Source organism: Podarcis bocagei (assembly GCF_964188305.1).
Source record: "Podarcis bocagei genome assembly, chromosome: W".
NCBI lineage: Eukaryota > Metazoa > Chordata > Lepidosauria > Squamata > Lacertidae > Podarcis > Podarcis bocagei.
The window spans coordinates 51,885,701-51,911,904 of record NC_138131.1 but is presented as its reverse complement, the minus strand read 5'-3'; the positions used below and the strand labels follow the sequence as shown (position 1 = coordinate 51,911,904).

Genomic DNA, 26,204 nt, shown 5'->3' with positions numbered 1-26,204 from the left:
CTTATAAGTCGTTCGTGCAGTATAGTAGCTGTCCAGGATGCGGAAACCCAGAGAGACATTTGACAAGATTGCAGGATTTTCATTGATCTCTTTGAGAGCAAATGTTAAGGCCAGGATGTGCTGGTAGTTCTTAGGCACTGAACTAGGAAAGGATTACAACTACTTAATAAAAAAGCAATATCTGTACCAACAACAACAACAAAATGCATTCTACTCATTGTCATTGTTCAGCTGAGTGTTTTCAAGACTGAGGTTTACCTTAAACCCTAAAAGATAATGACATAAATAAAAATTGACAATTGAAATAGACATTCTTCCCATTAAGAACGAAATGGTCTAAATAAATTGGGATCATTCTCATGCTCAAAGATTCTTCCCTGAAAATGTTTTTGTCATTCTCTCACATCCAACACCAATGATCAGTTCATGGTATATTGGAAAATGTGTGTTAGGGTTATATCAAACATTAACATACTCAGATTAAATGCTTTCAGAACAACAGCCATGATTAATTAGGTTTATTAATTTCAGCAAGTCTAACAATGGATACAGCTTGGGGTGGGTGGGTGTGCATTGGATTAGGATGACTCCTGTATCCCAGGCCATATCGTGCTGATGGACAAAGCCAGGCTGCTTGCCACTTCCGTGTCCATCCTGAGGTGTAGCAGCATGGAATCCTGCAGTGTATTGCTGTATATAAGTTTCCTGATATATCTCTGTAATAAAGCACTAGAACTGATCGCTCTGGAATTTTGTGCATTTTTCTTTGCAATCCCTGCAAGTGGCTCCTTCAGAGCATCAGTCAATATCTCTCCCTGGTCTGTATTTGGACCTGCGGGACAGAGCAGACCCCTTCAATCAAACCAGGTGTCCCCCATCCTATATTTGTGTTGCTGTTTATTCCTGCCTAAGTGTAGAACTTTACATTTGTCCTTACTGAAATTCATTTTGTTAGTCTTGGTACATTTCTGCAATCTGTTAATGTAACCTTGAGTAGCAATTCTTTCTGCTGACATACTAGCTACCCCCCTAGTTTGGTGTCATCTGCAAATTTGATTAGCATCCCCTCTATTCCTTCATCCAAGTCATTCATAAAGATGTTAAGCAACACTGGGCCCAGGACACCACCCTGCAACATCACACTTGTCACCTTTTTCCAGAAGGATGAGGAACCATCAGTGAGCACTCTTCAGGAATGGTAAGCAACCAGCTAGGAATCTACCTAACGTTGTCTAGCCCACTTTCACCAGCTTCTCCACAAGAATGTCACAGAAGACATTGTCAAAAGCCTTATTGAAATCAAGATATGCTACATCCACAGCATTCCTGCTGATCCACCAAGCTTGTAATGTTAATACAAAAAGGTAAATAAGATTTGCCTGGAAGGTCTTAGTTTTGAGAAACCCATGCTGGCTGTTAATAATCACAGCATCCTTTTCAAAGTGCTCAGAACAGACAATAAATAAATTCTTACTGAAGCACAGTGTTGCTTTATAATGTGTGCTCCATTACTATGGCCTGAACATTTTATAGGAGAAGAATAAAATAAATGAAATAATGCCTTACATGGGTTCATCAATCATTATCTGTGTAGGCTGTTCTGTGAAAGAGAGGTTATTGTAGAGGAAAAAGACCTGAGAAACAATTCCCCCAATGACCAGGTCGCCCGGCTGGTAAAAATTATGAGGAATAGGAAGAGGATCATCAAAGATGCTGCAGTTAATAGAATGTGTCTTGCACACAGCATGACAAAGCAGTAACAGCAGAAACACCATAACCAACACAATCCTGTGGAAAACACTTTCCCTCCCAACATAGACTGTCATGTTTTGCCTCAATCTTCTTATCTGTTTTGCTACAAACTCCCTTGAATGGTGGCAAATGGTGGTGCTACACTGATTTACACCAGAGCCTGGCATTTTAGGGACTGCATGAACTATAGCCTGGTCTTTGTATTTAGTAATGGCTCTGTGATCATCAATGTTCCTGAAGAGGGTGTTCTATTTCTCCCTTCACTCCCCCTCCCCCCCAAAAAAACCCCTGCTGAGTGCCAGGTATGTAAAAAATGATGAAGAACAGCGTATACTTTGGGGGTTAAAATCACGAAAGAATCATCTGGTGGGAAGCAGACCCTAACCTGCACAGGGAAAGTGATGATGCAGGTGAATGACAGAGCCCTACCTGTGTCCTGATCCACTGGTCAACAACACGAGGGTTTTATATCTTTCTTTCTTGTTCAGATTCTGACTGATGGTCTTGCCAATGACATACATTGTGTACGAGGATGGAAACCAGTAATTTTGACAATGAGAGGTATAACGGTAATTTCCCCTGAGTCTTGATGTTCCTTGAAATTGCATCATGAGCAATTGAAGTAGTAGGGGTTTTTTCTACCTGAACTCTACAACTATTTTTTCTTCCTTGAATGAAATGCAGTTGGTTGCAATTAGCTAGGAAGGCTGCTTTGTCCCTGACTAGAGATAAATGATCACACATTGCTCACACACACTTGACATACACCAGCATCAGCATCATCTTTACCCAGCCTTCTCCATAAAGTTCCCAGGTGAGTTGTACACACACACACTGTCAAAAGTCTGAGCTTAAAGCAATGGGCACCCAAGTGGTGGCTGCAGACACCCAGAGTGTCATCAGTGCCTCCCATGGAGCCCATAAGGGATATTGTTTTTCCAGTTCTGATGGTTTATGACATTTGTTTGCATAATGCGCAAGAATATCTAAACTGGTAATTTTGGCATGGATAGGTGTTATTATAATTTCCCTTGTGTGCTGATGACATTTGAAGTTGCATAATGAATGGCAAAAGTTTTCCTTTCTTTTCTGTTTTGAACTCTACAACAATTATTTTCTTCTTTGAGATATATGTAGTCAGTGGCACTTGATGAGGAAGTTGAAGGCCGCTTTTGTCCTAGAGAGAGGTTGTTGTTATTACTAAATTTGTTCCCTGCATCACACCCTAAATTCCTGGGGTGCCAACTTGAATAAAATATGGGGGGGCAGGTAAGCCCCACCCCACATAATTGACCACAAGGGTTCGCGTCTCCGCTCCTCCACATGCAGCTGCTGGGTGACCTTGGGCCAGTCACACTTCTTTGAAGTCTCTCAGCCCCACTCACCTCACAGAGTGTTTGTTGTGGGGGAGGAAGGGAAAGGAGAATGTTAGCCGCTTTGAGACTCCTTAAAGGGAGTGAAAGGCGGGATATCAAATCCAAACTCTTCTTCTTCTTCTTCACAAGATGTGGTGCACTCACTGCATTTGAATGGCAGTGCCCATTGTCCTGAGGGGGCCTGGACCCCTCAGATATTTTTTGATCAATCTATGTTTTGGGCAGTTATGCACAGTTTCTGGCCAAGATTTATAAATCTGGATTTATAAATCAGACTCTATAGGGTCCAAACTGACCCAAACCTGATTTGCCCTCCCCTGCATCCACATCTAGATCATGATCATGATCCAGAAAATATAGTTCCCCAGTCTGGAGCTGGTCAAGAATAAGAAAACAACACAGAGGAAACTGATGAGACACAAATTTATTCAAAGATCAAGATCAGAGGTCAGAGTGAATGATATCCCAGGACTACTCAAGCTCTAAGATATGGACACTCTCTCTCTCTCTCTCTCTCTCTCTCTCTCTCTCTCTCTCTCTCTCTATTTTCTTCCCCTTATTAGGCTTTCCTTGTTGTTCAGGTCAGACCTCAGCACAATGATGTAGCATTTAGGGAAAAAGATGCAACCCAGTAACCCAGCACTGGAGGACAAGATGGAGAAGACCTCCACGGCTACCATATATTTCCCTTTCGTGCTCAGGTAGGTTGGAACAAAGGTCAGCCAAACACTGCAGAAAACCAACATGCTAAACGTGATGAATTTGGCCTCATTGAAACTGTCAGGTAACTTTCTGGCCAGGAAAGCCACAAGGAAACTCACAACAGCCAGAAAACCCATATAGCCCAAAGCACAATAGAACATGGCAGCTGAACCCTCATTGCACTCCAGGATGATCTCACTCTTCAGTGACTGCATGTCTGTATCTGGGAATGGAGGGGAAGCACTTAGCCAAAGGGTGCAAATGCCAGCTTGAAGGAAAGAGCAGGAAAAGACCACGCAATTGGCCAGCCCCTTCCCCACCCATCTCCTCATTCTGGAGCCTGGCTTTGTTGCCATGAATGCTAGAACCACGGTGATGGTTTTGGCCAGAATACTGGAAAGGGCCACCGAGAAGACGATGCTGAAAGTCACTTGTCGGAAGAGGCAGGTCCCTTTTCCAGGCTGACCAATGAAGAGCAAGGAGCAGAGGAAGCAGAGGAGGAGGGAGAGGAGGAGGAGGTAGGTGAGGCTGCGGTTGTTGGCTTTGACGATGGGCGTGTCCTTGTGCTTCACAAAAGTCGCCAGCACGAAGGTGGTGATCAGGGAGAAAGCCAGAGCGGAGACAGCTAAGCTGAGCCCTAACTTTTCTTGGTAGGAGAGGTAGCTCAGCCCCCTTGGAACACACCCTGTTTGGTCCTGGTTTGGGTAGTTTTCTTCTGCGCACTTGACACACACATCCATATCTGGAGGGTGGAGGGGGAGAAGATGGAACAATTAAAAATGTCAAGATGATGACTTACATCTACCTGAAAGAATCGGTTACAGCAGGCAGTGAAAGTGGTCTGGTTTGCCAGAGCTTGAATCTGGATTCTAAATAACCTTTATTATATGTAAATTTACATATAACTTAGACAATACATACAGTTTCCTGCTTGGCAGGGGGTTGGACTCGATGGCCCTTGTGGTCTCTTCCAACTCTAGGATTCTATGATTCTACAATACACACCACAACATAGACACACCATAGACACTAACTTCTGATTCCTCTCATTGTGCTATTTTACATTTTGTTACACATTTCATTGTTATTTCATTGTTATACACATTTCATTGTTATTGTTTTACTTTCCCATTTATTAACAAGAAAAAATTACTATGTACTTTCTCTATAATTCAAGATTCATTCTAAGTCTGTCAGGAGATTAACATCGTCACAGTAGTTTTTAAGATATTCTTTAAATATTATCCAATCTTTATTAACTTTCTCTATTGAGTTTCCTCTTATTCTCCCTGTCATTTGGGCAAGTTGTAAATATTCTATCATTTTCTCTTGCCAATCCGTTTTTGTGGGGCTGTTATCACCTTTCCAGTTCCTTGTTATCCAATTTTCAGCCACTGTGGTTGCATACATAAAAAGAGGTCTAGGATTTTTCTTAATCTCCATGGACATGATACCTAACCGCAAGGCTTCAGGTTTTTTTGAAATTGAGAATTTGAAAATCTTTTTGAGTTCATTACTGTATATATAACATCCCAAATTTCTCTTATCCTATTACACTCCTACCACATGTGCATAAAGGTACCTACCCCATTTTTACACCTCCAACAAGCATTTGAACTATTCTTATACATCTTGGCCAATTTGGCCAGGGTTAGGCACCATCTGTATAACATCTTCATCACATTTTTTCTAAGACTGTAACGTGCATTGAAACTGATGTCCTCCTTCCACAGCCTTTCCCATTCGTTTGTATATATATTGTGTCCAATATCTTGGGCCCACCATACCATAACCAATTTCACCTCCTCCTCCAAGTCTGGACTAAGACTTCTGAGCTCCTGTGTTCTGATTCAATACATGATATCCAATCACAGAACATTTCAGGATTTGGGCTACTGCCATTGGCCCTTAAACTCTAAGTTATGATGCATAGCTTGGGAGTTTAGATAGCCAATCACATTGAGAGTGGGAGTGGCCTAGCTCTTCAGAAATGTATAAAAGCAGTTGCTATGCCCCTGTTGGCCAGTTCTGTTAGTTCAATAAGGTTTCTTGGTGTTACCATTGCGTCTTACTTTGTGGGAACCCAGCTACACTTCAAGGGCCTCCTAGCCACCTGAATCTATTTGTGGCCTGAGGTTTCAGTAAAGAGCTTTTCTTTAGGTATGGAACTCCCTGAGAATGAATCCCGCTTTCACATTTTTAAAATATTCATCTCATTGATCACATTGCTGATGTGTGTGATTTAATGACCCCTTAATAGTCAGTGTTTTAATGGAAAATATATTGTTATTTAATTCTATCTTTCTTCCAATTATTTCAATGCAGCATATATCAGTCCCCTCATTAGATCTTCACAATATAAAGGTCTGGTGACTTCTGTTTCAGTGTATCTGAAGAAGTTTGCATGCACACAAAAGCTCATACCAAGAACAAACTTAGTTGGTCTCAAAGGTGCTACTGGACATTTCCCGCCCCTCCTGTTTGGTAAGATAGTGACTGGCATAAGGTCAAAATGTCCTTGTTTGTTTGAAACATAATTTTAAAAATAAAGTTGCTTGTTTAGTTTTCTAATGTATGTTTAGTTTTCATATGTATTGCAGAATGCATTCAAGGGGACATACATTTTCCAAAGAAAGGAGGAGCAAGCATATTATGCTAAGTGAGTGTCTCGATATCTCTGTCCATGTTGCCTCTTACCCTTCTGATTAGAGATCGTCCCTTCTGGACATGGAAAACAATCATAGCAGCAGAATTTCTCTCCCTCCTTCTTTTTCCTGCTGGAGCTGGGATAGCAGTTGTCGTTGCACACAGAAACTGGCAGCCCCTGCACAGAAACACGCACAGGAGATTAGTAGGAATATATGAACCCTCATGATGAAGACAGTGTGCATGGACCAGCTGGGTCTGTGGACATTTGTTAGACCCTAGATCAGCGTTTCTCAACCAGGGGCCATATAGCCCCTTGGAGGCCCCCAGGATATTCCAAAGGAGCCGCAGGTGGAAACCGCATAAATAGGGGGCCATGACAAGAGACTAGGGGGCCAGGTTTCAGTCGTGTAAATTATTTACTCTGCCTAACATGGAATGGATTACTGTCATGATGCCCAGAATATGGAAATATGAAGCAGAGATAAAGTAATTAAACAAGAAAAGAGATAATGCAGGATTTGACCAAAACAAATTCTGGAAAAAGAAAGAAACTTTCAAAAGTATTGAAACTTGTTTGCCTCTCTGTCATTCAATCTCAATTCTCCAGATGTTGGCAGATTATACTACGCCTCCCATCATCCTTGATCATTGGCTATCCTGCCTGATGGTGATGGGAATCATAGAATCACAGAGTTGGAAGAGACCACAAGGGCCATTGAGTCCAACCCCCTGCCAAGCAGGAAACACCATCAGAGCACTCCTGACATATGGTTGTCAAGCCTCTGCTTAAAGACCTCCAAAGGAGGAGACTCCACCACACTCCTTGGCAGCAAATTCCACTGTCGAACAGCTCTTACTGTCAGGAAGTTCTTCCTAATGTTTAGGTGGAATCTTCTTTCTTGTAGTTTGGATCCATTGCTCCGTGTCCGCTTCTCTGGAGCAGCAGAAAACAACCTTTCTCCCTCCTCTATGTGACATCCTAATGTTGTCGTAGTCCAACAACATTAGGGGACCCAACGTTGAATTTTTTTTTTTTTTTACAATATCTGGGATGGATCTACACTCATGATTTATAAGATTAAGAAAGGGTTAATGAAAGATTTTCAAAACGTAAGAGCCACATTACGTTTAGCTTAGAACGTTGATCATGCATTATTAAAATGGGACACCAGATGGTGCTGCAGAACAACCAGGAACCAGGCAGTGAGGGGAACAGCTCTTTTGTAAGTAATGAACGCTTTTTTAAGCAATTATGTTTTAGAACGATATAGTTAAAATCATTCTAATGACATTGAAAAGGTCAGTGTACATCCAGGTCTGGTCTCACACAGCTACATCTCACCTGATTAAAGCTTTTATGCCACACAATCTGATCATCATAAATGGTTAACTCTTTGCCGAAAGGAGCCTGAGGGTTCAGTTTTCCAACTTTGGCTCTAATCACTGAACCATTGGGGTAAATCCTCCAGTTTGTAACATCGAAACCTACAACTAATTCTGCATTTTCATTAAAGTATACAGTATCTCCAGCACTGTTGTTGAATGCAATGCTCCGTAGAAATTGATGGACCTGGATTGAAGAAAAAACAGTCTATGGTAGAAAATCTTAAATTAACTGATATTTGGAGATTTAAACATCCATTGGATAGATAATTTACTTTTTTCTCAGAGCCAAATTGATTTGCAAGAAGAATCAACTCGGTATGGATATCTAATCAGTATGGCTATCTAATAAGCTAACATTAAGAACTAAAAAAGTGGAAACACAACCTAGGACACTCTTGGAGCATAATTCATTACTGCTGGAATTAAGAAGAGTAGAAAACTCACCTTACAGATTGAGACTAAATGAAGGCTTATTAGACAATAAAAAATACCTTGCAGAAAGCAGGGAAAAACCCTGAGAGATTATTTTGAACTAAACTTGAAGCAGTGTATGGATATAAATGTGGTTTGGGGAACATGTAAAGAAGTAATGAGAGGTTTTTTTATGCAAGAAAATACTCTGCAAAAATAAAAAAGATAAGAGAGAAGAAAAAGAAAGAGTTACTAGATGAACTGATTAAGCACGAAAAACAAATAATTTAAAAACCAGGAAATGAATCAACAAAACAGAATATAGAGATGTTACAAACCTAATTTTCAATGTTGGTAAATCAAGAAATTGAATGGAAAATAAAATTGATAAAACAGACAAATTTTGAGTTTGCAAACAAACCAGGAAAATTGCTAGCATGGCAGTTTTTTAAAAAAGCAAGGAAGTTGGATGGGAAAATGAAGATAAAATTGATCCATATTTAAAGCAGAATGACCTACAAAAGATTCCAAAAGAAAAGATAAATCTTTTAAATGCACCAATGATGATGATGGAACTGCAACAAGCAAGAGGGCAAGCTAAGTTAGAGAAATTGCCATGACCAGATGGACTTTCAGCTAAATATTTCAAAAAGCTGCAAGATCAGTTGGCACAACCATTGAAAGTTGTAATGAATAAGATAATGAATTTGAGTCAATTGCCAGATTCTTGCTTATATTACCGTATTTTTCGCCCTATAGGACGTACCGGCCCATAGGACGCACCTAGTTTTTCGGGGGGGGGGGGAAATCAAGGGGGAAAAATTATTCCCCCCCCCCAGGTTTGCGCAGCCACCCCCAAGCTAGAAGAGGGAGACGGAGTGCTCCATCTCCCTCTTCTGCCTTCAGGGACAGCCTCTCTAGCCTCCGTGGGGCAACGGCTTGCTTCTCCCCCCCCGCCAGCCTCCAGATCAGGTCGGGGAATAGCGGGGTGGCGGCGCTGCGCCTCCCCGCTGTCCCCCGAGCTTTTGGGCTGCAGGCTGCTGCCCGCAAGCCTTGCGAGCCCGCGGGACCTCCCGCCGGGCTTGCAAGGCTTGCGGATAGCTTCCTGAAGCCTGGAGAGCTAGAGGGGTCAGTGCGCACCGACCCCTCTCGCTCTCTAGGCTTCAGCGAAAGCCTGCATTCGCCCCATAGGACGCACACACATTTCCCCTTCATTTTTGGAGGGGAAAAAGTGCATCCTATAGGGCGAAAAATATGGTACATTATTTCCGAAACAGGATTCAGATTTAGTTTTAGTTAAAAATTACAGGCCCATCTCACTATTGAATAATGACTACAAATTATTTGCCAATATTTTGGCAAACCGTTTGAAAACCGTTTGAAAACAGTGTTAAAAGAAACAATCCACCAAGATCAAGCTGGCTTTCTACCTGGCTGCCAGATGAAAGATAATATAAGGAATATAAGATACATAAAATAGAGTATCTGGAGGCCAGGAATGAAAAGCAAGCGGTTTTGATGTTTATTGATGCAGAGAAGGCCTTTGATGATGTTTCTTGGATTATTATGAAAAAGACAATGGAAATGATGGAATTTGGAGAGCCATTCCTTAGAGGAATTGATGCTATATATTCTGAGCAGAAAGCCATGCTGATTGTGAATAATGTAGTAACTGAAAAATGTGGAATTACAAAGGGAACAAGACAGAGTTGTCCCATGTCACCATTACTGCTTATACTAGTCTAAGAGATCCTGGCGAGAAATATAAGAGCAGATGAAGGAATAAAAGGAATTACGGTGGGGAGTAAAGCATATAAACTGAAAGCTTTTGCAGACAACCTTGTGATAACAGTTGAAGAACCCCTGGTCAACATACCAAGGCTGTTAGATAAGATTCAGGAATTTGGGCAAATAGCCGGTATTAAGCTAAATAAAACAAAAATTAAAATGTTGGTGAAAAATATGACAGAACAATCTAAAGAATCATTACAACAGATCATAGAATGATTTATAGAAAAGAAGGTTAAATATTTAGGGGTATGGTTAACCGCAAAAAACTTAAACATATTCAAAGATAATTATGAATTCAATTTGTCTGTCTGTCTGTCTTTCCTCCCTATCTATCTATCTATCTATCTATCTATCTATCTATCTCTATATCTCTATATCTCTATATAATCTATCTCTATCTATCTCTATCTATCTATCTATCTATCTATCTATCTATCTATCTATCATCTATCAATCTATCTATCATCTATCTATCTATCTATCTATCTATCTATCTATCTATCATCTATCTATCTATCTATCTCTATCATCTATCTATCTATTATCTATTTAGCTATCATCTAGCTATCATCTAGCTATCTATCTATCATCTAGCTATCTATCGTCTATCTAGTACAAAAAAGGCAAAGGAGACTTTAAGCAGAGGCTTGACAACCACATGTCAGGAGTGCTCTGATGGTGTTTCCTGCTTGGCAGGGGGTTGGACTCGATGGCCCTTGTGGTCTATTCCAACTCTATGATTCTAGGAAATAGAAAAACTGCAACAGTTGGTAATGATAAGCAGCCTAGTTGACCCCAAAGCCCACATCATTATTCCTTAAAATCTTATTCCCTTTGTTTCTGTTTTGTCCTCTAGATAGATGGCAAGAGAGTTCCCCCTGCAATGCAAGAATCTCAGCTCAAGCATCCATGACAGCTCTTCATGTCGGAAAGTTCTTCCTGACAAGTATAATACAGTGATTAAGGATAAGAATAAAAACAACAACATGGGAGGGTTGGGAAGTATATATATATATATATATATATGAGTATGTGAAGTAAATTGATTTAACGTTCTTGAAAAACCTAATAAATACTACTACTACTACTACTACTACTAATAATAATAATAATAATAATGAAAGTTCTTCCTGATGTTCATTCAGAATCTCCTTTCTTGTAACTTGAATTCCTTGCTTTGGATCCTACCCTCTAGAGCAGGGGAAAGCAAGGTTGTGTCAGGAGTCCCAGTTTCCGACGTGATAACACAGCCAGCGTGGTTAATTAAAAGGTAAGATTTATTGCAAAAACAGAGTTCTCCAGACGTCTCTAACATGCCGCCAGCCTCATCAATCATGATGACCCTTCTGACTGCTTCCTGCAAGACCAGAAGCAGCTGAACTTTCGCTTATGACATCTTGTTTTGGTTCCTGTCTTGTAGCCCTCCCATTCGCCAAGACTGTGGAGAGAGAGGGTCAGCTCTCGCCTCTTCCCCACTCTCTGAGAGGCTGTCTCTTAATTCTTTACCACTTGCTAAACTGCTTCCTTCTCTGTTCGCAGCATTTTGTACTTCCCAAGAGCATTGGCAGGGTTCCGGCTCACAACCCTCTCTGTTCCTGGCTGTTTCCTTTAGCTGGTTGCAAACTTTCCCTGGGGCCTGGCTCATTCATGATATCTTGCTCCATCTTCCGTGGGACAGCCTATGGATACTTGAAGATAGTTATCTCATTCCATGTCAGTCTCTCCCATCTCTGCCAAGTGTTCCTCATATGGCTTGGTATCCCTCCTCTGCACGCATTGCGCCATCTGCTGGCAGGAATTTCAAAAAGCCAAATGTGTAGCTCAGCTCTCTTCCCTCCATTCCTCCTGTCCACCACTGCACCTCTCTCCTCCTTTCTTACAAAAATATGCTTTCTTGAACTTGACCCCTTTGGTTTGGATCCTACCCTCCAGAGCAGGAGAACACAAACCTGCTCCATCTTCCAGTGTGGAGCCAGGGTGGTGTAGTGGTTAAGAGCAGTAGATTTGTAATCTGGGGAACCGGGTTCGCATCTCCGCTCCTCCACCTGCAGCTGCTGGGTGACCTTGGGCCAGTCACACTTCTTTGAAGTCTCTCAGCCCCACTCATCTCACAGAGTGTTTGTTGTGGGGGAGGAAGGGAAAGGAGAATGTTAGCCACTTTGAGACTCCTTAGGGTAGTGATAAAGCGGGATATCAAATTCAAACTCCTCCTCCTCCTCCTCCTCTTCTTCTTCCATTAGACAGCTCTTAAGATACCTGAAAATGGCTATCACATATCCTCTCAGTCTTCTCTTATCCTGAGTGTAGGGAGGCAGCCGTTGGGTGGGAACATGGTTACCTAAAAAAATTATCTGGTTTAATTACCTGCCATGGTTCCACATTCTGAAATGCCGTTTTTTGTCCTTCTTCCAATCTTCTATGCATGGATTTGAATTTGAATATAGCATTCAAAGCATGTGCCACAGTATAGATAGCATTGTAGACATTGTAGCTGTGGCCAGTCATTTTCATTTCAAACAAACCTCCAGGAAGACTCTCCAGATTCTCTTCCCCAGTGCAGGTTTTATTCTCCTCTCCTTCCCACTCCTTGGACGTTGTTAGCAAACAGTCAAAAGCCTGTTCCCAGAAGTCTTGAATAAAGCCATCTCTTTTGAACCATGAAGGTCTTACCATCTGAAGGAACTTTTGGAAACCCTCAGGCTGATTTGAGTGAACTGTGAAAGATATGGAGCCATGGAAGGTTTGCAAATCCCAGTTCTTTTGAATAGAGTGTGATGCAAAATCCCAGTGAGATGTAACAACCCAGACTTTTCCAAGAGGTGGCAATTCTATGAATGGTGCTACAAAAAACAACATTCTCAAAACCTGAAAGGATGGAGGTTCTCCATATACAAAAAACACATTGGCTTTCTCCTTGAAGACAGTTGAATAGTGTTCTATGCGTTGTGAAACATATTCTATCATCTCATCCACATAATTCCATTTTGGTATTCTCATGATGAAGGCACAACAGATGCCATTTTCATCAAGCATTGGGGCCATTGTCTGCAAAAACTGGTCCCCTTTGTCATCATCCACAGCCAATAGTCCAATCCATGTCCATCCAAAATGTTTGAGTAACTGCACAACCCCGATGTGCTGTTGGGCTTCATTTGGGACCATCTGGTACAAAAAGGGGTATAAAGTGTTGGCATGTTGTATTGGCAAAAATGATCCATAAGTGAGCTGAAATAAAATGCACAAGTATTCTTCACGTGGTCTTCTCTGTTTTGCCACCAAACCATTTAGCCACTGCCATGTCACCCCCCAGAAGTTTATATACAATAGAACAAATGTTCCAGAGCATGACCAGACCCAACTCTGGCAGTCAGAGCAGAAACAGGGAATTGGTGAGCCCCCATCCACTATCTCCTGAAACACTTTTTTTGCATCTGGATTTTTGTCATGCTCCGGGGTAGACACTTCCCCGCCTTCCTCGCTTGATACTGCCTTCTGGTAGCAAGGAGATTTGGCTTCCCACAGATTTGGCTACAGTAGGAATAGGGCTCCCTGCTATGTCTCTGCTCATTTAGTGCCCAGGGTTTTCATTATGCTGGTTTGGTTCATGTAGATACTTCAGCTTGGCCCTTAGTGGGTACGATGGCCATGGACGTTGTTGAGCTATATGTCACCTATCATAGCTGCAAGGGTGGTATGGGCTTTAAAATGGAAAGTTACTTTTCTCATTTCCTGGAAAGAATGGTTTGATGAACTTTTGGGATTTGATAAGAATGGCCCAAAAAATACATTTTATTTAATCTCAAAAGTGGCAATTAATATAGAAATAGATGCTGGGAAAACTGGAGGCCCTCTATACAAAATTGCCATGGAAATAATTATCTCCTGCAAAAGCAACTTCAAGTACATTTTTAATTTTTCTCTGAATAAATATTATACTGACATTTACTTATGTAACATTGTGATACAAAGTTATTTAGGGGGTAGTTTTGTTGATTATTGATAATAATTCTTAAATAAATAAGATTTTTTTAAAAAAAAAGTATTAAAAGTTATTCTCTAACTTTGTTTTTTAATGCCAGTGCAGGGAACAGAATAATAAAAACCCCCATTACTTAAATATGCTAGAAAGGGCACAGATAGTAATAATAATAATAATAATAATAATAATAATAATAATAATAATAATAATAATAATTTTTATTTATATCCCACCCTCCCCAGTCAAAGCCGGGCCCAGAGCGGCTAACATCAAATGTATAATACATTAACATAAAATCAGACAATCAATTAAAATATACAACAGTCATCTTGGATAGGATGGGAACTGCAAACACGGTGAGAGTGAGCTGAGCAGAGCTATGAGGTTCACATCAAAGATTGAAAAACCTGAAGAGAACTCTGGAATGAGAAGTTACGTAATTGAAAGATCAGTATTGAAGACTGTTCACAAGCTCTTGCCTGTGAGGCATGAGATCGGCTTCTGCAAAAAAAGTGTGCAACTTCCTCAAACCTCCCTCTTCTGATTGATTTTAAGAAATTTTCCATCTCTAGCTGCCACTATCCAATTTTAGGTCCATGAGACAAAGGGGGAAATTGGGGAATAAGACAAGGCTTTAATATTGGGAAGGAGGCGATTAGTGGGCCAAGTGAGTCATTGATGTGAAGAGGGACTTGAGGTGGCCTTAGGACCATTGCTGATTCCTCCAGATCCTTGGTTGTCCTGGATTTCTCTACAGGGCCCCACATCTTTCCCTCAGAAGACTTCTCCCCAGCCTCTGTGTCCCACAGCATCCTGAGAGTTCCCAGCTCTGGAGTAAATCATGGATAAAAATGTTGATCTGAGAAATGGCAAAGCCCTGAGCCACTTCACTCCAAATTTATCTCAAGTCTGATTTACCTCCAGGATCAGCCCTGTTTTCAAAGAGCTGTGAATAAACCTGATAAGATTATCACTTGGACTGCATTTAACCAGTTGGCTATCCAAAATATTGCAGGCCATGTTTTTGAAATCATGATATTGTGCCACAACTCTGAATTACCTGTACTTGCATGCACACAGCTTACCTGTGGAGTCTTGTAGATGGCTGAAATGACGGCCACGTTGGCAGAGATTTCAGAGATGCATCCTCCAATGAGAGCTATCAGGTTGTTGTGGTTGTGACACTTGAAGTTGGGGACAAAGCGATGCTGTGCAGAAAAGAGGCTGAGGGTGGCCTTGTAGGTCGTCTTTGCAGTGTAGTAGCTATTGAGGGTGTGAAATCCCAGAGAGAGATTCGATAAAATGTTGGGATTTTCATTGATCTCTTTGACAGCAAATGCTAAGGCCAGGATGTGCTGGTAGTTCTTTGGCACTGAACTGTAATAAAAGTAGTAGATGACACAAATACTGAGAGAAGCAAGAAAAATATGCGTGTCCTCTTCATCTCTCAGCTCTTCTTTCAGTTATTACAATCAAACAATAAATAAGATGAAATTGCATCAAGTAAGTAAGAAGGAATTATTTATTATCTGGAAATAGCAAGGTAACGGAAGAGCGTCTCCCACTTAATGATGAAATCAGAGAAGACAGCAAGTGAGAGGTACAACTGGAAGCCTCTTCTTAGTCTATATATATTTGCAAAAAGTGTAATACAATATGTCTTATGACCAATTTAAAAATTACACGCACCCCCCCTAATATATTACCTCTACCTATCTAAATGTACCAGAAGAGGCATATCAAGAGAATATTTCAAATGCTCCTCTCATATGCATACTCTCATCAGATTTGATTGTGGGTTCAATATATTTATAGTTGCAGCAACTGAGTGGAACTGGTCACATGAAATCTGGAGTGGGATGAAGGAAGGGCAGGATGAAATCAAGAGGAAGGATGGAATATGGTGGTATGCTTGGACCAAAATAATATGAAATGAAAATTTAAAATACCAGGTGACTGAAAGACAATGGGATGGGATACAGATGAAGGCCAAGGATGGTAGGGAACAAAGAGTAAGAAGGAGTAGTGTGGAGAAAAACAAATACATACAAATTCCTCCACCAAGTCAGAAAAGCCCAATGGAAGTACTGAAGAACCTTACACTTCAATGACACTTGTGTGAGAAAACTTACTAATGCTTTGTGCTAACAGTATAATGTGGAAGGCTAAATAGATATGAACAAGCTTCTGACATGACACTTTTCTCACTCCGAAAACGAACTGCTTTCCTTAAGGACATATTCCCAGTAATTATATTCTCAACATACGTTGCAACAAGTGTGTGTGTGTTTATGAGAGAGAGGGGGGGGACTTACATTGGCTCATCAATCACAATCTGTGTCGGCTGTTCCATGAAAGAGAGGAGATTGTAGAGCAAGAAGACCTGAGAAACAATTTCACTGATGACCAGGTCTCCTGGCAGGTAAAACTCATGAGGAATAGGGAGGGGATCGTCACGTATGCTGCAATTCATGGAATATGCCTGGCAAACACTATGACACAGCAGCACAAGCAGCAACATCACAACCAGCAGGATCCTTCTGTGGAAAGGGTCTTCCCACGAAAAGCAGCTTCCCATGTTTCCCTCTGCAGAATTGCATGTGGCTTTGATCAGGACTGATTTCAGCAGGAGCTAGCTTTCATGAAAATAATCTGGATCAAATCATTTTTCTGTTGACTTTATTCTTTAGGGGTGAGTGGTAATTACTTTTAAAAAGGGGGAAATACCTCATACACAGCTAAAGTTATCAACACCCTGATGTAATAGCAGGCAGAAAGGGTGAAACTTTGCAAATCAGTTTGTGCAAAGGAGCAGAAATAATGCCAAAACAGGATTTCAAATAAAACCTGGGAAGTGGAAGATACACAGCCAAAGAGAAATATGAAGCGGGAATGATGATTAATGAATTATACAGACTCTTGCCTATCTCTTGCTCTAAAATAATATGAGGCTTTTGTAACTTCTTTCAGAAACTGATGGTTGATGTGCTAAAGATCCCTGGAAGCACTTTTTGTTGTCAGTCGGATGGAAACCAGCAATTCTGGTAATGATAGGGGGGACTATTCCCCAAGGAGCCCCTTGTTTTTGAAGTTGCATTTTTTTTGAACCTGTGAGGAGTCCACCCACTTTGACTCCCTGGAGTCTTACAACTCTTATTCTCTCTTTTGAAGGGTAGTTGGGAATATGTGACACGTAGCTCAGAAGGTCCAAGCTGCCTCTGCTCATGTTAGAGTAAATTTAACTACACATCCCTGATATTAGGCATTGCCCAACAAGTCTTCATTTTTGCTATAATGTTAAAGCCCAGATTTTAAGGTAGAATCACAATCTGGGAAATGGTTTTTATCCAGGAGCTAGCGGTTGTAGATAAATTGGGACATCAGTAGACATGGATTAAACACTTGCAAAGAGCAACAAAAAGGATAATTTTAAAAGGGGAAATAGTCTGTAAGCTTGGATGTGTAAAGCGGTTGGGTGTCTAAAATCTCTGTACAGTATATCACAAGTTTAATTGTTTAGTAGTTGGAAAATTGGGTAAAGGGATCTGGAATGTAAGATGATTTGGTTTATTTAAAGAACGAGAAGAGGGGGTGGAAGGAAGTCCAGCAATGGGTGGCGGTGGTAATAATGTTTTCTTTTTGGTTATTTTTTAAAATGTTAATGGGAAATGTGTGGGGTAATTTGGTATTGATACAATGTGGCATATATTGGATTTTTGTTATTGAAAACGAATAAAGAAATATTTTACCAAAAAACAAACAAACAAAAAAAAGGTCTTGGGCCCAAACATTTTAGAATCTATATTTTGACCATATTCAGGTATCTGGAAAGAGGTTCATCAGCTGGATTTTCAAAACCCATTAAAAAATATCTTCAGGACCTACAAAACTCAATATAGTGACAAGTGATGGCTCTATTAGTTTTTCAGTCTACATTATTTATCAACTTTGCTACTCCAAATCCCCTGGGAGGTCATAGCAGAGTCTGCATATGCCAGGGGAACAAGAATGACTTCCCTAGAAAACTCTTTCTCTGAGACTGAAGTCTACCTATCAAGACCTTCTGATGGGTCCCTGACTCTAAGAAGTGAGGTTACAGAGAAGCAGGCAGAGGGCCTTCTTGGCAGTGGCGCCCCCTGTGGAACACCCTCCCACCAGATGTCAAGGAGATAAACAAGTACCTGACTTCTAGAAGGCATCTTCTAAAAGTCAGCCCTGTTAAGGGATGTTTTTTAAGGTGGATGTTTCATTGTATTTCTTGGAAGCTGCCCATTATGGCTGAGGCAGCTCATTCAGATGGAGGGCATTGATGATGATGATGATGATGATGATGATGATGATGATGAAACAAGGAAGCCATCCAGGCTGGTGTTTCATTGTAGGGGTATTTTGTGACACGTTCTTAATGTAATGGTGCATTATTTGTATCTCTATTCTGCTTCAGTGTGTTCTGTGATACTTTGCCTGTTCAACTACATTATTGCAGTAGTGCAAGCAAAGCAGGACACAAATATAGCAAAGCATTTATGGTATAATAAGTTGCAGAAAATTATGTGTTATGTGACTGGAAGTGAAACTATGACCACCTGAAAGATTTTGTGGACATGATGAACATGTTGAACATGTTCATGAACATGATCAAGATGTTGAGAGGGGGCCTATAAATATGAATACAATAGAGAGGAAACATTGTCAGGATTTACGATCTCCCTCTCACACCAAGAGAAGGCAGGCTGGCAGTTTTATAATGTTCAGATTTACTGGTATTTACACAGTAGTTCAGTCTGAGCACACAGCTCAATCTTCCTCACTAGATGGGTCAGTGGAGCACACTGGAGGCTGAACTCTTTTCCAACAGGCTGCCCCTCCTTCTGTAGACTTGACGCCAAGCCTGGACTCTGTCCAGCTTCCTAGTACAAGGAGACTCAGGAGCAGCTTGCCCCTCCTCCCCTGAGAGTGTGTCTGAGAAACGCGACCCCTCTGCCTTCCTTATGCTGTCCTGAAAATTTACGACCTGTATTCCAGGATAAGAGGGGCTCATTTCACTCTCCACATGTAAAGAAAGCAAGCCTCTTTCTCTTTTTGCCTGCAACTCCCCATAGTCATTGGAGCCCTTGCTGTCACTCTGGGAAGGAATATTCCTCACACAGATGAAACACAAATTTATCAAAGATCAAGATACTTCTCAATTTAAGGTCAGTGAAGGATATGCCCATTATTTATTTTCTTCCCCTTATTAGGGTTTCCTTGTTGTTCAGGTCAGACCTCAGCACAATGATGTAGCATTTAGGGAAAAAGATGCAACCCAGTAACCCAGCACTGGAGGACAAGATGGAGAAGACCTCCACGGCTACCATGTATTTCCCTTTGGTGCTCAGGTAGGTTGGAACAAAGGTCAGCCAAACACTGCAGAAAACCAACATGCTAAACGTGATAAATTTGGCCTCGTTAAAACTGTCAGGTAACTTTCTGGCCAGGAAAGCCACAAGGAAACTCACAACAGCCAGAAAACCCATATAGCCCAAAGCACAATAGAACATGGCAGCTGAACCCTCATTGCACTCCAGGATGATCTCACTCTTCAGTGACTGCATGTCTGTATCTGGGAATGGAGGGGAAGCACTTAGCCAAAGGGTGCAAATGCCAGCTTGAAGGAAAGAGCAGGAAAGGACCACGCAATTGGCCAGCCCCTTGCCCACCCATCTCCTCATTCTGGATCCGGGCTTGGTTGCCATGAATGCTAGAACCACGGTGATGGTTTTGGCCAGAATACTGGAAAGGGCCACCGAGAAGACGATGCTGAAAGTCACTTGTCGGAAGAGGCAGGTCCCTTTTCCAGGCTGACCAATGAAGAGCAAGGAGCAGAGGAAGCAGAGGAGGAGGGAGAGGAGGAGGAGGTAGGTGAGGCTGCGGTTGTTGGCTTTGACGATGGGCGTGTCCTTGTGCTTCACAAAAGTCGCCAGCACGAAGGTGGTGATCAGGGAGAAAGCCAGAGCGGAGACAGCTAAGCTGAGCCCTAACTTTTCTTGGTAGGAGAGGTAGCTCAGCCCCCTTGGAATACACCCTGTTTGGTCCTGGTTTGGGTAGTTTTCTTCTGCGCACTTGACACAGGCATCCATATCTGGAGGGTGGAGGGGGAGAAGATGGAACAATTAAAAATGTCAAGATGATGACCTACATCTACATGAAAGAATCAGTTATGGCAGGCAGTGAAATTCCTCTCCTCCCTCTCCCTTTCCCTTTTCTTTTGCTTTCTGTTATGTATTGGGTTTAACACATTTTATGTTAGAAGGCGCGTTCTAACCAATCGTATAAGCGTTGGTAGACGAACGGTCTAATGGCATGTAAACGCATGCACTTTCAACTGTCAACTGTCAACAGTCAGTTCATGCTCAGCACTATTATTGTGTTGTCCAGTCAGTTCGGTTCTTGTTTTCCTATGAGTGAGCTGTTGTCATTGACAAATGTTAAATAAACATAGTTGAGGAACTTATACTGCCTTGGGCTTCTGACTTTTTCCAAACATTTAACACTTTCTTTGGGTTTCCTTTGCTCTGGGCTGTTGTTGGGGGATTGTGCACACATGGGGGGTAAATAGTCGGTGGGAGGACCCTGAGTGAGAGGCAGGGAAGGGAAAACCTCCCAAGGTGAGGGACTGGGAAAACCAAAGCTTCCAGGTGAGAGCTAGAAGGGCCCCCACTTCCTGAGTGAGACCAGAGTCAAGAGCAGCTTTGGAGGGAGGACTCGGCATTCTAGTTCTAGCTCTGTTTTCATGTAGAGCGGCTTCTTTTGTATTATTGTATTGTGAAAAAGCCTTGATAAAATCTTATTTTAAAAAGAAATGAAAGTGCTTTTTGTGTTCATGCCGTTCTTTGACCAACCGAAGGACACTCATGATTTCAGTGAGAAAGTCTCGATGATGCTGAACTGGTCTACTAGATAGTTTTTCCATGAAATAGCAAATTCTGCTCTCGTTGATAACCATGGATGCACTAGGCTGTTGTCTTATTCCAATACTCCATTGTTGTTGTTGTTGTTGTTGTTGTTGTTTTGTTGTGACTGTTCCTGTTGTGGAAAGTTTCCATATATTTAACTTTATTCCAAAGGAGAAAAGAAAGTTTGGTGAAATTTTTCTGAGTGTTGTGCAGGACTTTTGTTGCACATATTTATTTTTCTGGTTGCTGGGGTTTTTACATGTGCTTTCCTTTATTCTACAACCCTTCCCACATACCCATACTTCCTGAATACCCATGATACCCTCAGCTGAGCTTTATTTGAGATACCCCATGATTCACCTGGCAGCTGTTCATTTGATTGAAATATTTTTACTTCCAAAGAAACCAGAAATACATTTCTTAAGGTAAAAGGAAGAACTTGTTTTTAACATACAGCCTGTTAACATTTTCAAGCACTTAGCATTCAAAGCCAGGAGAAGATGTCATGACAAAAGATCTTTTCAAATAAGGAATTGAGAGCAACCAGGGAGACTGAAGGAAATGGTAGAAATATTTAATGGGCTTAAAAGAAGACCTACACACCCCAGACCCATGACCATGGAAGGTGGGAACTAGCATCATAATTTTTCTTCCTGGATTTTCCTATGATTTATTGGGGTAACCAATAATTGCCAAGTATAATTTGTTAAATGTGTTCATGTTGAGTAGCGTCACCTATTTTTCTAGAAAAAAAGTATTGCTCCTACCCTTCTGGTTAGAGATGGTCCCTTCTGGACATGGAACACAATCATAGCAGCAGAATTTCTCTCCCTCCTTCTTTTTCCTGCTGTAGCCAGGATAGCAGTTGTCATTGCATAGAGAAACAGGCAGCATCTGCACCAAAACAAGAAAGGAAGATTAGCAAGAGCATATTATCCATCATTCGAATGTCGCATGATTAGGATTATGTGCTGAGGAAAGTGAGCATGGAGCAGTCAGCTGTTCCAGCTTTCCTCCACATGTTGAGGGCTGGATATCTGTAGCAGGGAGTGTCCTCTACATTTATCCTTTTCCAGAACAGTTTTAGGACCCTGCATTCAGAGCTCAACACCCGGAGGGAGACAGGGATGGTCCTGATGGAGAGGCGACAGTCAATAGCTCCCCCTGTCAAATCTCTCCACTTGTGTGAGGAGGGAACGCCTGAAGAGGGCTGGACTACCCTAAGAATGAAAGATAGTGGCATGCTGAGTCCCAAGGATGTGGAATCCTAGCTGGGTTCAGAAGGAAGCCTGGGCTGATCTGAATAAAGCATTGCAGAAAGGTTTATGGAGGCGAATCATATTCTCTGCCTCTTTCCAATGTCGTAGCTCAGCTGCCACCTGTGCACTGAACAAATGCCACCCCAGAGTGAGATGTGAAGGACTGCCAGCCTCTCTCCATCACATTATTCTCCAGTATTCCTGCCCTTGTCTTCATAGCCGCTTAAGGAGCCAATGGCCTATAGATAGCAGATGCTCATGGAGCCTGGCAGCTGTGAGCCCAGAACCATGAGAGACAACCAGGAAGTCATGGGCCCTCACATCATCTGGGCTGTGGACAGATATAGCCTTTCTGACCACCCCTCAGCATCCCTGAACAGAATCCCTTGGTGGCTCTGTGGGGCTCAGATGCTTTGGCACCCAGAGGCCCCTTGATCTGATGGAGATGGTGCAGAGGACCAATCCTACCTGCCAAAGCAGTCAGTCCACTTTTTGCATCTATACTAGGGGAAACTGAGGAAAGGGGTAGGATTTTGTTTTTTTACAATAATAAAAATATTTTTGGTAGCAGTGAAATATTCCTCATTGAACCATGTTGCTTCTGTCCAGAGAGAGTTTAAATAGAACAAATGCATCTGAATTGATAAGGCCCAAAGCTTAGCAAATATCTTTTATTGACACCTAATGAGAATTTAAGATGGGCAGATTAAGGTGGTGCTTCCGCTGTATCTTACTCACTTTGGGTTGGGTTGGGCCAGGGGGGGTATTGTTTTTGCTTGTTACTTTGGTGTTACAAACGAAGGGCAGTATAGAAATGTAACAAATAATAATAATCATTCCTGGGGAGAAAATGCCAGGATGGGAGGCGGGGGGATGTGGCCATGTAGGTGCTTCTCTTCATGCCTCAGGTTTCATCCCAAGTCATGCTTTCCATGTTCCCCCCACCAGCCCTGCTCTGTGCCTCCTCAAGCTCTTCTGCTTGGCTAGAATGTGACCCTGCACCGTGATCATCCATCTTGCATGCCTCTGTGGAGAACAGAGAGAACTACTGGGATGTATCCAGAAGCCCCTGTGTTTGGAATCGCTGGAATGTAGCCTATTCAACACAGGCCAGAGTCATGCTGCTTCACCCTCTTTGGGCGCAGTCACTTCCCTCTTCCCCACCCACCACTGGCATATGATCCCTGGATGGTTTCCCCTAAGAGAATGTGGGCAAAGGACTGGAAAAGATTCTGAGCTCCTGGTTTAACTGGCTTTCTTAATAAGGAGATAGACTTCAGCATGACCATGAGTGAATATGGAAAATGGATTACTAGCATCATGCCCAGAATATGGAAATATCCAGCAAATGGACATTCTCTCTGGATACCCCACACCAGAAATCAAGCAACTGGGGAAAAAAGACTATATGGGATTTTACCAAAATTAAATCTGGAACACAATAAGGGATTTCCAAAAATTTTGAAGCCAATCTCAATACCTGTCCTTCAGGCTTCAGGTCCCAGATACTGGTGCATTTTATTACACCTCCCGTCCTCCTTGATTATTGGCTAACCCGCCTGATGATGATGGGAGTTGTAGTCCAACAACCTTTGGGACCCAAGGTTGATTTTCATGGCAGTATCTGGTCTCACACACAGCTATGTCTCACCTGATTAAAGCTTTTATGCCACACAATCTGATCATCATGAATGGTTAACTCCTTGCCGAAAGGAGCCTGAGGGTTCAGTTTTCCAACTTTGGCTCTAATCACCGAACCATTGGGGTAAATCCTCCAGTTTGTAACATCAAAACCTACAACTAATTCTGCATTTTCATTGAAGTGCACATGATCTCCAGCAGTGTTATTGAAAACGATGCTCCGTAGAAAACGATGGACCTGGATTGAAGGAGAAGAAAAAAGGACAACCGTTTCACAAAGGGACATATGTTGCTGCAGTAGAACTTCTAGTGCAGCACAGGATCACACTTGAAAACGACCTTGACAGATGAGAGAACTGGGCCAAAACAAACAAGATGAACTTTAACAGGGAGAAATGTAAAGTATTGCACTTGGGCAAAAAAAATGAGAGGCACAAATACAAGATGGGTGACACCTGGCTTGAGAGCAGTACATGTGAAAAGGATCTAGGAGTCTTGGTTGACCACAAACTTGACATGAGCCAACAGTGTGACGTGGCAGCTAAAAAAGCCAATGAAATTCTGGGCTGCATCAATAGGAGTATAGCATCTAGATCAAGGGAAGTAATAGTGCTACTGTATTCTGCTCTGGTCAGACCTCACCTGGAGTACTGTGTCCAGTTCTGGGCACCACAGTTCAAGAAGGACACTGACAAATAGGAACGTGTCCAGAGGAGGGCAACCAAAATGGTCATAGACCTGGAAACAATGCCTTATGAGGAACGGCTAAGGGGGCTGGGCATGTTTAGTCTGGAGAAGTGGAGGTTAAGGGGTGATATGATAGCCATGTTCAAATATATAAAAGGATGTCATATAGAGGAGGGAGAAAGGTTGTTTTCTGCTGCTCCAGAGAAGCGGACACAGAGCAATGGATCCAAACTACAAGAAAGAAGATTCCACCTAAGCATTAGGAAGAACTTCCTGACAGTAAGAGCTGTTCGACAGTGGAATTTGCTGCCAAGGAGTGTGGTGGAGTCTCCTTCTTTGGAGGTTTTTAGGCAGAGGCTTGACAACCATATGTCAGGAGTGCTCTGATGGTGTTTCCTGCTTGGCAGGGGGTTGGACTCGATGGCCCTTGTGGTCTATTCCAACTCTATGATTCTATAAGCCACAATTGATTGAGTTGCAATTCAGCAACACATGGAGAGCTGGGCGTTCCCCACACCTGGCATAGGTGGGGGCTTCATCCATTGGACTGTCATGTCCTACTCTTGAATTGTACATGATATGGGATCATTTGATTTTTCTTTTCCTTTCCCTGCCTCCACATGGGTGGGAGATTATGAATTACAAACAATTCACTAGACTGCCATTGCTTATCCAAGTGGATTTGCAAAAAGAAACCAAAAGAAAACTGCTCCCACATGCCTCATCGATAGCACCCCCAGGGTCCTGCTCCCAGGCCAATGCAAAACTCAGTTTGCTACCAACTTTGTGTTCAACAAGCTTTCTATAGATTTGTGAGACCATGCCTCTAGCACACTCTGCACCTAAGAGTATAAACTGTTCCCACATTGATCACACTGGCCTTTATAACTTGGTTTCCAATTCAGGTATCATCCCATCTTTTACAACAAGAACAGGCTGCATGAGATCATGAAGGGAACTGGAGGGGTGATGGCTCTGGGGCTAACAGTACTGCTCTGGGTATCCACACCTTAAACATAGTTATAGTAAATCTCAACTTAAGTTTCTTTAATTTTATTACCTGCCATGGTTCCACATTCTGGAATGCCGTTTTTCGTCCTTCTTTCAATCTTCTATGCATGGATTTGAACTGGAATATAGCATTCAGAGCATGTGCCACAGCATAGATAGCATTGTAGACATTGTAGCTGTGGCCAGTCATTTTCATTTCAAACAAACCTCCAGGAAGACTCTCCAGATTCTCTTCCCCAGTGCAGGTTTTATTCTCCTCTCCTTCCCACTCCTTGGACGTTGTTAGCAAACAGTCAAAAGCCTGTTCCCAGAAGTCTTGAATAAAGCCATCTCTTTTGAACCATGAAGGTCTTACCATCTGAAGGAACTTTTGGAAACCCTCAGGCTGATTTGAGTGAACTGTGAAAGATATGGTACCATGGAAGGTTTGTAAATCCCAAATCTTTTGCATAGAGTGTGATGCAAAATCCCAGTGAGATGTAACAATCCAGACTTTTCCAAGAGGTGGCAATTCCATGAATGGTGCTGCAAAGAACAACATTCTCAAAGCCTGAAAGGATGGAGGTTCTCCATATACAAAAAACACATTGGCTTTCTCCTTGAAGACAGTTAAATAGTATTCTAT

General features: G+C 42.0%; 1 protein-coding gene across 1 annotated transcript; it reads right to left on the bottom strand.

The window, feature by feature from the left end:
• Positions 1–1,562: 1,562 nt before the first annotated feature.
• Positions 1,563–26,204, bottom strand: LOC308578197 (vomeronasal type-2 receptor 26-like; the record flags this gene model as incomplete). The annotated part of the gene is made up of 8 exons (XM_081178454.1): positions 25,629–26,204; positions 23,892–24,119; positions 21,749–21,875; positions 20,110–20,167; positions 15,132–15,423; positions 6,528–6,654; positions 3,950–4,572; positions 1,563–1,670 (listed from the first exon to the last, which is right to left on the bottom strand). The coding sequence occupies exons 1-8, from the start codon at positions 26,118–26,120 to the stop codon at positions 1,563–1,565; spliced, it is 2,055 nt and encodes a 684-aa protein (XP_081034580.1). The 5' UTR covers positions 26,121–26,204.